The sequence below is a fragment of the Pyrus communis genome, chromosome 7 (assembly GCF_963583255.1).
Source record: "Pyrus communis chromosome 7, drPyrComm1.1, whole genome shotgun sequence".
NCBI classification, from domain to species: domain Eukaryota; kingdom Viridiplantae; phylum Streptophyta; class Magnoliopsida; order Rosales; family Rosaceae; genus Pyrus; species Pyrus communis.
This window is the reverse complement of record NC_084809.1, coordinates 8,849,997-8,861,318: the sequence shown is the minus strand read 5'-3', so window position 1 is coordinate 8,861,318 and position 11,322 is coordinate 8,849,997. Positions and strand designations below refer to the sequence as shown.

Sequence of the window (11,322 nt, the reverse complement as noted above, 5' to 3'; positions counted from 1 at the left end):
TGCAAGGGCGTTGGTAAGGCCAAAAGGCATGACCGTGAATTCGTAATGACCCTCGTGAGTGCGGAACACCGTTTTATGGATGTCTGCCCCATGTATACGGATTTGATGGTAGCCCAATCAATGGTCCAGTTTCGAAAAAATAACCACCCCCTGCAATTCAGGCAATAGCTCATCAATAATGGGAATTGGAAAACAATCATTGATGGTGACAGAATTGACTTCGCGATAGTCCACACAAAAATGCCAGGAAGAGTCATTCTTAACCACCAAGAATGCAGGCGAAGAAAAATGACTCATGCTTGGATGAATTATGCCAGCGACGAGCATCTCTTCATCTTGGCACTCGAATTCCGCCTTCTGGGCATGCCCATAACCCACAGGTCCCAGGATCGAAACCTGGCTCTGATACCAAATGATAGGTTCCAGCTGCACCAAGAGGGGAACAAGTTGTAGAGAAAAGAAAAGTTGCAGAGAACAAGGAAAATTGTAGAGAAAAGATAAGTTTGTTATTTCATAATTCAAAGGGAATTACAATGGGATTGTATATACCCACATCATCCACTATAGACAAAAGACTTAGGTAACCCAAGTGCTAAGTCACCACATTCCTATATTCACTACGAGGCAGGTAAATTAACTAAGGAGTGAGTTAAGGCATTGCAAGGTCCTAAACAAAACATTGCTTATGAAGAGAATGAAGTTACACAATTTTTCATACAATTTTTAATCCCGCAGCAACACGCAAGCATCACTTTCTAGTTATATTCTAATTGCGGATATGAACTTAGAGATGCTAAAAGCTTCGATGTAGATGGAAATTTTTAAGTTTCTGTCCAAGACGCAGTCTTGTCTCTCCTTCCTGCAAGAATCCTGGAAATCTGCAGGCCTCTGCTGAATGCTTGGTTGAAGAGGATACGCGTTTGGAACTCTGATACAAACGGGAACCATGACAAAATGGCTATGGACGTGAAGATTACTAGTCCCATTATGTAATCGTATGCTCGTCCAAGCTCCTTGATTGATTCCCAGAATCCTAGCCTTCTGAACACCGGCCTGCATGCTTGTCCGATCTTGAAAGAACGAAACAAACAATTGGTTTAATGAATACAATTGGGAAAAGTTTGGGACATTGTTTCTAAGCATAATTTTGAGAGTGGTATTTCGAAATGAAAAAACTCCCAATGCTTGAACTCCATAAAACATTTAACTTACCAGAAGAAGGGCCCAGCCGGTTGGTAGAAAGGCAGGGATTGCAGCAAATAGATCTGAAATGGTAAGGCCGCAAACAACAAATAGGACAGTCAAGACTGACATGAAACCAAGAAACAGAAGCGTTTCCAAAATCCTGAACCTGAGGTGAAAGTTGGGGCCAAATCTTCGTCCACCCATGGAAACTATCTGATGGAAACATGCAAAATAAGCAATATTAGATATATCATATTATCCGAGAAGTAACATTTTTATCTGTAACCCAGTCAAAACCAAGTCCAAACAACCTTGCATCAAACATACTTATTAGTTATTAGCGATTTTTATTTGCATACCATTAGAACGAGAAGAACAGTTACCATAACCACCCAAGAAAGTCCATAAACCTGCAAAGAAATTGAAATAAGTGGTAAAAATTAGGCCTTAAGGCTAAACAACTATTTATAGGCCAACAGGAGAACAACTAGTCAAATATAATCGAACAAGAATATTACCAGTAAACTCTTGCTGTGATGAGCTATATCAAGGTGGTAAACAATTATATATTGGTAAATAAGGAACCGAAGCGCAAGTATTATCTCAAGAATTCTTCCCCGGAAACCTGTGTATTTGAGGTGTTCCTGTTCTTCATCCCACCATGATTCCCAACTTTTGTCAGGTGATATCCCAATACGACCACGGTTTCTCATCCACCCATTCCACTCTGTCCAATCATCTACAATTTTCTGCCAGTCAAAGCTGGACGGATTGAATATGAAAGGAGCAAACAACCACGAAGCAACCAGAAACCACATGGAGAAAATGATGAACCAAAAAAGATTTGAACTCCTATAAGATTCCCCATAGACTCCATAAACAATCAGCAGAATCAGCACTTCCAACCCTTTCACAAAGTGACTGCGTGAGTAGAGTCTATAATTCTCGGAAAACTTTGCGTGGTGGACAACAAAACCATGGCCAGTTGCGCGGTATTTAGATTCTCCGTGTAAGATTGTCCTTCCATAGTAATGGGCTTTTGTTCCAAGTTGGAATGTGAAGAAAACAGAGGCCAACTGCAGCTGCATGACGACAAAATCACCCAAGGCAGTGCGGAACCCTTTCTCTAGGCCAATTTCCATTACCATGGGAAGCACAAGCAACAAGCCCAGTTGAAAGACAGACTGGGCAGCCAAAGCCTCTTCGAAGGCTTTGTTCTCATGTATGGCTGGATTCTCCATGATCTCCTTCTCTAACCCACTCATAACCATGTACATACGTCCATATAAAAACACATATACAGCCAGCACAGTTACCTGAAACAATATAATGTCCGTGTCAAGCTGCAATACATAGGTCAGTTGTATAATACCACACCCCTTCAAGTACATAAACACATAAAGCCAAAGACAACCAAAACGCATCCTCAAAACTCTAATAATGCCCTTCCTACTTATACAATTCTCAGATTCAATCAATTTATTGTGAATACGGCTTGCCGCTTTATCATCTATAACTATTGTCCCTGTCAAGGACATTGTCAGTAACATATATAATCATTCAAACGTGAATTAAACAATGCCAACTACTAAAATAGACAAGGGATGGTTTATTGAAGTACAGTGACAAATGAGATTAGTTCTCCCAAGCATGTTGTCTAAGAAATCTACTCAGTATAAACTACTAATGGAACAAAGTAAATCATTAGACAAATGAGATTAGTTCTCACTAGCATACCATACTACTAAAATAGAATCCAATTGTTGTGAAGTAAAAGGACAGCATTCTGAAGAAATCAAACTGATGCCCAAGCCGGTAAACATCACGGCTAAGTGTCTGTTCTCCATTTCCATTTGAAACCTTAGCCTCAAAAAGTGATATTTGGTTCATTCCCACGTCACGCCCCTTGCCTACTTGGATATACTCGTGATGCGTTATAAATCCCCCACGCATAGTTGAATTGTACCCTGAAGGCATCAACACAATTAGTCAGCAGATATAATACTAAATTAGCGGATGATCGTGTTAAGAATGGAAAATTACCTGCAAATATACCATCGCTTAAGTTTATTACTTTTGAAGCTTTGCTTATGCCACCCCTTGTTATGTGGAAGATTCTATCAAATATATCAGGATGACCATAATGGAACCGTACCCTGTCAAGTTGGAATGGCATTAGATAGGTATTAGAATGTGGCTCAGTCAAATGTAACTTAAGGCTTACCTCAGTGGATTTGCCAAAATTCTTTGGCCAATGGTTACAAAAGTGGTCTCTTGATTCGACGTGAACCAAGCAACTGATGAAACACTGTACATTAAGAAGGAAAAGAAAAATAAGCATATAACACTACAATTGCCTCTAATCATCCCATTAAGGTCCATAAATTTTGAACAGATATATTGAAAGGCTGACCTTCCAGCGAAAATATGCTCCCTTAGACCCAATATTGTGGGGTTTTGGTTCCCACGACGATGCTTTTGGAATTCGTCCAACACATTTCTCATTTTGAAAGCTTCTTCGAAGTAATTATCCTGGAAAAAGAGGATGAATAAAGCACAATATAAGACACTTTTTTCCTCTTTCAGGCAATAAGAAGGTAAAAATGACCCACTTTGGATATAATTTTTACATAAAGACACAAGGAGAGCTACCTGATTAATGTCTATTGTCTGCAGGGCTTCTCCGCGAGTAAAGATAATGGCATGGTTTTGATTTTCAGGTCTTCCTTCGCCAATATCTGTAGGAGGACCTGGAAGCTTGATACGGTATATTTCCTAGCAATGCAAGAAAATGAATTATCAGTTATTAACTGTTCATAACATTCGAAATTACTCCATACGGTTCTTAATTACTCCATTCTATGTGTGGATTCCTGGACACTTGTTTATAGATGAAGCATGTCTACAACGAAATGGACACCTAATCAAAAGTACTATTACAATATATACATAATGTACATGCTACTATGCTATGCACGGTTCAGTGTGTACAGAACAAGCAGTCTTTTTCCATACCTCGTCCCATTTGTCACCTCCCTTGACTAGAACGGAAAAGTAAGTTTTTTGGGGTTTTCCATTCACTTGCTCCTCCGTTGTATCTATGTAAGCAACACGTAGAGATGGATACCTACAAAAAAGTTTACATATTAAATGATGCCATCGACAATTCAAATAGCAAAGGAATCTACTCATTGTTAACCTACGGCACTATTGACTCACGTTAGCATCAGCTTCAGGATATTAATGTAACAACTTCTATCCCGAGGTTCATTGGAATTTTTCTGAGCACCATAGACCTGACAAGAAAGTACATATGTAAACTTCAAATCTGCCAGAGCTTGTGCACGATCTAGAAAAGCCTGCTCATCATTTTCGTTTAAGGTTTGGTAGCCTCCAAAAAAATCTGCAACATAACCAGATGCCACTTTACTAGCTTTTAAAAAATTTTGGAATCAAAATCAGGTAACGTTGATCTTGAAACCCATTATCTGCTACAGAAACCACTAACCACTATCTCCTGCTGTTTCCAGGACACACTGAAGGTCTAAAGCCTTCCTATAGTACATCATCCCTCTCACTAGCAGAAAAATACAGATAAAAAGTATAAGTTCACATGATTAAATGATAATTATACAAGAGACCAATTTACGAATTGATGCAGACCTGTTCTAGAAAGTGTCTGTGCCCTGTAAGATACCCACTGACGAGTTAACTCTGATCTGTCCTTCTCAGGAATCTCTTTTCGCCGTTCCTTGAAATTTTTCCATTCATCTAATTGGCAATCATAGTTGGTTGGCAAGGGTAAGTTCAAGTCAATTTCAAAAAAAAAAAAAAAAAAAAAACGAAAAGAATAATGCAGATATGAGACTGACACGCACCAGGATATATTTTCTGCAGGTAGAACAAAATTGAGATTCCATCCTCATTTTCTCGTATAAGTTCCTCATCAGAATAGAGCACATCTTCTTTGTAATAAGGAGTCAGAACACTGAAATATAAATCAGGAAGAATATTGAACTTATTTTAGCAATTATCAGATCCCGAAGCGAAAAAGAAAATCCTGAAAGAGGTAAGAGACATATATCTTCAACAAAAATGTTGGAAGAAAAACCATATTGATCTTTCAACTTCAACCAAGTCTCAAAAATCATGTCCAAAGGGGGGCCTTTTTGTTATTTCCTTATTCCATTTAGTAGCCTAATTTTACCATTGACAAACTGAGCGTTTACAATGACAGACCTGAATGAGAGCATGTCACGAACTTTGGGAGCACGTGGCATGTTCATGAATAAGGAGTTTGCAAAGAAGGTGATGCGCCTGCGAGCATCCAAGTTTTGAGGGACATTGATGGCAGACTCCTTGACGGTCAAAATCAAATGAAGTCTGACTACCTTTGTTAACATAGAAGATAGTAAGACCCAAAAATCTTAGATAATCAGTTAATGTCAATAACAAAAGAATGTCTCCCAAAGTTACCTTCTCCCTCCAATCCTTATGTCTGTAGCCAATCTTAAGCTTGTGAAACCTTTGCTCCCTCTTGACATTTTGAGGATCAATGTGATGTGCTGCCTCCAGTATTCTGCACAGAGAATAACAAAACCATAAAACCACAGGAGATGGAAAGGCCCATTTGGTGGTTATGACATTTTTTTGTTCGGTCACCAGAATGCACTTATTTCTTAGAACTCACTCACGGCCGTTGATCATAACATCCTGTGTGATAATCTCCATGATATCTTGAAAGACATTGATTATCTGATGCATGGAACTATCGACATTATCATCATCCTCATCTGCGAGTAGCTGCCAACGCACCAACTGAAGTACTCAGAAAGGAAATGTATAATGTCTACGTTGTCTAGACTATCAGTTCATTACTGAAAAACTCAGCACTACAAATTTTAGAAAGGCATCGAAGGAAGTATGTTACCAAGAGCTTTAGAAAATTCTCCAACCTCTCGCTAAGAAATGGCAGCCCGCTCATGCGGAATTTAGTCAAAAATCTATGCTGCTGTATGCTACTGTCTACTTCAGAGCATATCCAGTTTACAATCCTGATATGCAAGATGAAACATACTTTATAATAGGGAGGATAAAATTGTGCAAGCCGATTCTGGTTATCTATGACATTCAAACTGGTATGCTTCTGACTTACATCTTATCCGCTTCATCTTCCAAAAGGCCATATATAATATCCCTGAGTGTCTCATAGCATTCAGTTACTGCTGAGTACATACAACTATCATTTTTAATCTTTCTAAATAAATCATCATCTGCCTTCCCCTTAAAATATCTTGCCATGTCTAATGCTATCGGAATCTTCACATGTGAAAACAACAATAATAAGAGTTACTGATTGGATTTGTACATAAAATTAACATATGAAGGCATGTAAAAAAGCAACTTGCTAAAACTGCGTTGAAAGGTAAATTATACCTTACTGGCAAGCAAGGAAGGAGGCCACTGGACAACAGACACATCACCTGATGAATATGGAACAAGAAGCAGATCTCTATCTCTGTACGGTTTTTTTGAATGGATATAATCAGCAACTTGCTAAAACTAAGTTGAAAGGTAAATTAGAGAGCAAGAAGCAGTTTACCTATTGCTGATAAGGTCTTCCCCTCGCATTGAAGTTATGAACTCATTCCAAACGTGAGAGAAATTAGCAATGTTCTTTCGTTGGCGTTGCTCATTCTGCCACATCAAAGTGTCTACTTTAGTCAAAGACATGGAAGAAAAAAGATTTCAGGTCATGATTGACAAGAAATACCAAACAAATTACCTGCATCCGTATGTGGTGTGCAAATCATATATGTATGGTATGAAATATATTATGAGGGGCAAAAGCAACTTAAATTCCATGTACATAGAGCAATATGAAAACAGTGATTAAATTAGTACCACCAATGGTCCTTCCTTGTTTGCATACTCATTTTGTGACGGCATAAGATGATTACTGAAAGCAGAAGGCACAGATTCAAATCTGGACCTCAACATCCCAAGGGTCCGTATCTGAGAGACAAATAGTTATAAAGGGTTCATTGGGAAGAAACCAAGACAAGCTGAGAGCCTGAGACAGATATGGACACGTTAAATGTAAACAGAGAGAACAAATTTGCCACCGACCTCACCCAGATGGCTGAAGGCTCCATGAATTCCACCAAAGATAGTAGAAAATATTGCATACCATATTTGTCCATCCATAAAATAAACCTATACACCAATAATCAATAAAAGTAAGCATGTACAAGAAATGCAAATTTTATCATATGACAGAATTCTTCCGGGGTTCACTTACCAGGACGATTGGAGCCCATATTGCAATAACAACGCCAATATTACGAGTTACTACAGCAGTTCCAAATGTGAATTTGTAGTAAGAGCAGGCTACAGTTAAAAACGTTTTAAGTGAAAGCGGTATAGCAAAGTTTGAAATATTACCATTTGGAAAGAACTCATGCCATCGATAATTACTTATAGGCATCTCCATTATTATTTTTGTAGGTGCAACAAGTGGCAGTATCTGTTATCATAATATACAAATACCGATTAGTAACTTAAAAAAAATGAGTTTAGCAGATCCTCGAAGGAAAAACGCTGCATAGTAACCGAAACATGATCCGAAAATAAAGTGATCACACCCCAAGAAAGTGAGTAGTTATTCCATAGTTACGCATCAACTTGTCAACAGGAAGTTAATGAAGTTTGGCATCCATTTACCATGCATACACTTACGATTCGTACAAATGAGTACTTAAGTTGAGCCTCTGTGGTGGCCAGGGAATTCTGTGTACAAATGATATGTTTTCTGTTAATCTTTATTGTAATAACAGTTAAATGTTTTATATACATCTTACACACACACATATGCAATAAACTAAAGACACATGTAATAAACTAAAGCTGGCGTGCTTGCTGCCCATGCTGCAACACGTCAGAGCAGTTCATGTCTGCTGTCAGGAATATTGCAGTTGTGCAGTTGATGGAGCAGCAGAGCACATGATGTCTGCTGTCAGGAATATTGCAGTTGTGCAGTTGATGGAGCAGCAGTTGATGGAGCAGCAGTTGATGGAGCAGATCATGTCTGCTGTTAGGATGGAGCAGATTCCTTAACACGCCCCCGCAAGACGGTGGCACCATCGGAGACACCGATCTTGGAACGAAGGAGATGGAAACGTGGACGTGGCAAGGATTTGGTTAGAGCGTCTGCAAGCTGATCAGTAGTGGAGACATGAGAGACTTGAAGAAGACCACGAGTGACACGATCCCGTACAAACTGAAAATCAATATCGATATGCTTCATACGGGAATGGAGAACCGGATTAGCACAATAGAACATGGCTCCAATGTTATCACAAGAAACAGCCGGTGTTGTGGGGAGAGAAATGCCAAGTTCACGCAGTAAGGACTGAATCCATATAAGTTCAGCAGTGGTGGCAGCAATGGCCCGATATTCGGCTTCGGTAGAGGAGCGAGAGACAGACCGCTGCTTGCGGGAGCTCCAAGAGATGAGATTGCCACCAAGATAGACAACATAGCCAGTCGTAGATTTGCGATCATCACGATCACCAGCCCAGTCAGCATCGGAAAAGGCATAGAGACGATGAGAGGGGCGACGACAAAGATGAAGGCCAAAGGAAAGGGTACCCTTCAAGTAGCGGAGAAGACGCTTGAGTGCCTGCCAGTGAGTCTCGGAAGGAGAATGCATGAATTGAGAGAGCTTATTGACTGTGAAGGAGATGTCAGGGCGTGTAAGACTGAGGTATTGAAGTCCACCAACAAGACGACGGTAGGGAGTGGGATCCGTTGGGGAGGAGCCATCATGGAGCATGAGTGAGTGAGTGGTGGAGAGAGGTGTACTGACAGCCTTTGCACCATCCATCTTGGCATTGACAAGAAGATCATGAATGTACTTGTGCTGAGAGAGAAATAGGCCAGTGGCTGTGGGAAGGACTTCAACACCAAGAAAGTAATGTAAGGAGCCCAGGTCTTTGACGGAGAACCGAGTTGCCAACAGGTGAATGAACTTTGCTATAAGTGAGAAATCGTTTCCTGTAATAAGAAGATCATCAACATAAACCAAAAAATAAATTACAGCAGTCCCTTTATTCAAGAGAAAGAGTGAGGCATCAGAGATGGCATTGACAAAGCCATGGGAGAGCAGAAATGAGTGTAATTCCTTGTACCATGCCCGGGGAGCCTGTTTGAGGCCATAGAGGGCTTTCCTCAATTTACACACATGAGATGGATGATTGGAGTCAACAAAACCAGGTGGTTGGACCATATAGACATTTTCACGGAGTGTGCCATGAAGGAAAGCATTGTTGACGTCCAACTGACGAATTGGCCACTTATGAGTCACGGCAAGATGCAAAACAATGCGTATGGTAGTAGGTTTGATCACCGGACTGAAAGTATCTGAAAAATCAACACCAGGACGTTGGTGAAAACCCTTGGCAACTAAGCGTGCCTTGTACCTGTCAATAGTGCCATCAGGATGCCGTTTGATACGAAACACCCACTTACAACCAATAAGATTTTGAGAGGGAAGGGAAGGAACGAGCTCCCATGTACCATTGCGAATTAACGCATTGAACTCATTGGACATTGCTTGTCGCCACAGGGGATCCTTGACAGCCTGAGAGACACATGTCGGTTCAACTGAAGAGAGAATGGGATGTTTAGTAGCAGTCATAGCATACCGAGGATTGGGTTTGTGTATACCGGCTTTGGCACGGGTGATCATGGAATGATTGGGGAGCATAGGAGGTACGGGGGGGGGGGTTGAGGGAGGTTGGGTTAGAGGATGGAAAGGTGACAACAGTCCTATGAGGGTTTCTAGTGTATGTACGAACGGAGTTGTTGGGGGGAGGTGGCTGGACGTGATCAGTTTGGGTTGGAGAATATGGTGGGGTGAATATAGGTGCGGTAGAGGTAGGGACCAATGCTTGGCGATTGGGTGACGGTAAGAGAGAAGGGATAGCATCAGCAATAGGGATCGGGGCAGCGGATGGTGACGGTTCTGAGACAGGGGCAGATTCTGAGGATGATGATGATGATGTGACGTGTGGTGGCAGCGAAGAGGAAACAACCGACTCAACAGGCCTGGTGGGTAAGTGGACAGGAACATGAGTAACTGGAGAAAGAGAAGAGACCCAAGTGTGAGAGTTATCAACCGTGACATGGGGAGTGGAGGAAGGGAGGTTAGCAAGAGGAAAAGTGGACTCATCGAATTGGACATGCCGAGAGATAAAAATTTTGTGGGAGGAAAGATCAAGACACTGAAACGCACTTTGATTAGATGAGTAACCAAGGAAGAGACATGGGCGGGAACGAGGGAGTAATTTATTGGAATTGTAAGGACGTAACCAAGGAAAACACAAGCACCCAAATGTACGAAGACGGGAGTAGTTGGGTTGTTCATCAAATAGTTGAGTGAATGGGGAGAGATTATTAAGAATCGGAGTGGGCATACGGTTGATAAGATAGGTAGCTGTTTTAAAGGCATAAGACCAATAGGTGAGAGGTAAAGAAGCTTGATGAAGAAGTGTGAGACCAGTTTCAACAATATGACGATGTCGTCGTTCGGCGACTCCATTGTGTTGAGGAGTGTGAGGTGGTGTAAGAAGATGGGTGATACCATTGGATGAGAGAAAATGTTGGAGTTTGATAAATTCGCCCCCACCATCAGTGTATAACCTAGTGATTTTTCTTTTGAAGTAATTTTCAACTAGTGCTTTGAAGGTGACAAAAGTGGAAAACACATCAGATTTCTTTTTGAGAGGGTAGAGCCATATATATTTTGTAAAGTGATCAACAAAGATAACATAGTAAGAAAAACCATCAATTGAAGAGTATGGAGCAGGGCCCCAAACATCACTATAAACGAGGTCTAATGCACCATGACTGGTGAGAGACGAAGTTCCAAACGGGAGACGATGGCTTTTATTACATAGACATGAATGACAAACAGACTTGAACAGCTTGGAAGACACATTAATGGAAGACATACGAAGGACTTGTTGGAGAGTTTGATGGCTGGGGTGACCAAGACGACGATGCCAGAGGTTGGGAGAGACCACCACACCCACCATAGCTTGTGGTTGATGAAATGATTTAGGAGACCACTCGTAC

General features: G+C 40.8%; 1 protein-coding gene across 1 annotated transcript; it reads right to left on the bottom strand.

Moving 5' to 3' along the window:
• Window positions 1-493: 493 nt before the first annotated feature.
• LOC137740505 (callose synthase 7-like) lies at window positions 494-10,786 on the bottom strand. The gene is made up of 28 exons (XM_068480358.1): window positions 10,664-10,786; window positions 10,044-10,469; window positions 8,303-9,826; window positions 7,630-7,711; window positions 7,487-7,536; window positions 7,315-7,401; window positions 7,093-7,200; window positions 6,788-6,882; window positions 6,622-6,703; window positions 6,341-6,504; window positions 6,116-6,239; window positions 5,876-5,988; window positions 5,662-5,764; window positions 5,425-5,576; window positions 5,064-5,173; window positions 4,849-4,956; window positions 4,694-4,762; window positions 4,405-4,588; window positions 4,201-4,312; window positions 3,838-3,960; window positions 3,599-3,717; window positions 3,410-3,493; window positions 3,229-3,341; window positions 2,923-3,152; window positions 1,704-2,501; window positions 1,545-1,595; window positions 1,213-1,398; window positions 494-1,070 (listed from the first exon to the last, which is right to left on the bottom strand). The coding sequence occupies exons 1-28, from the start codon at window positions 10,784-10,786 to the stop codon at window positions 822-824; spliced, it is 5,769 nt and encodes a 1,922-aa protein (XP_068336459.1). The 3' UTR covers window positions 494-821.
• Between the last annotated feature and the right edge of the window lie 536 nt (window positions 10,787-11,322).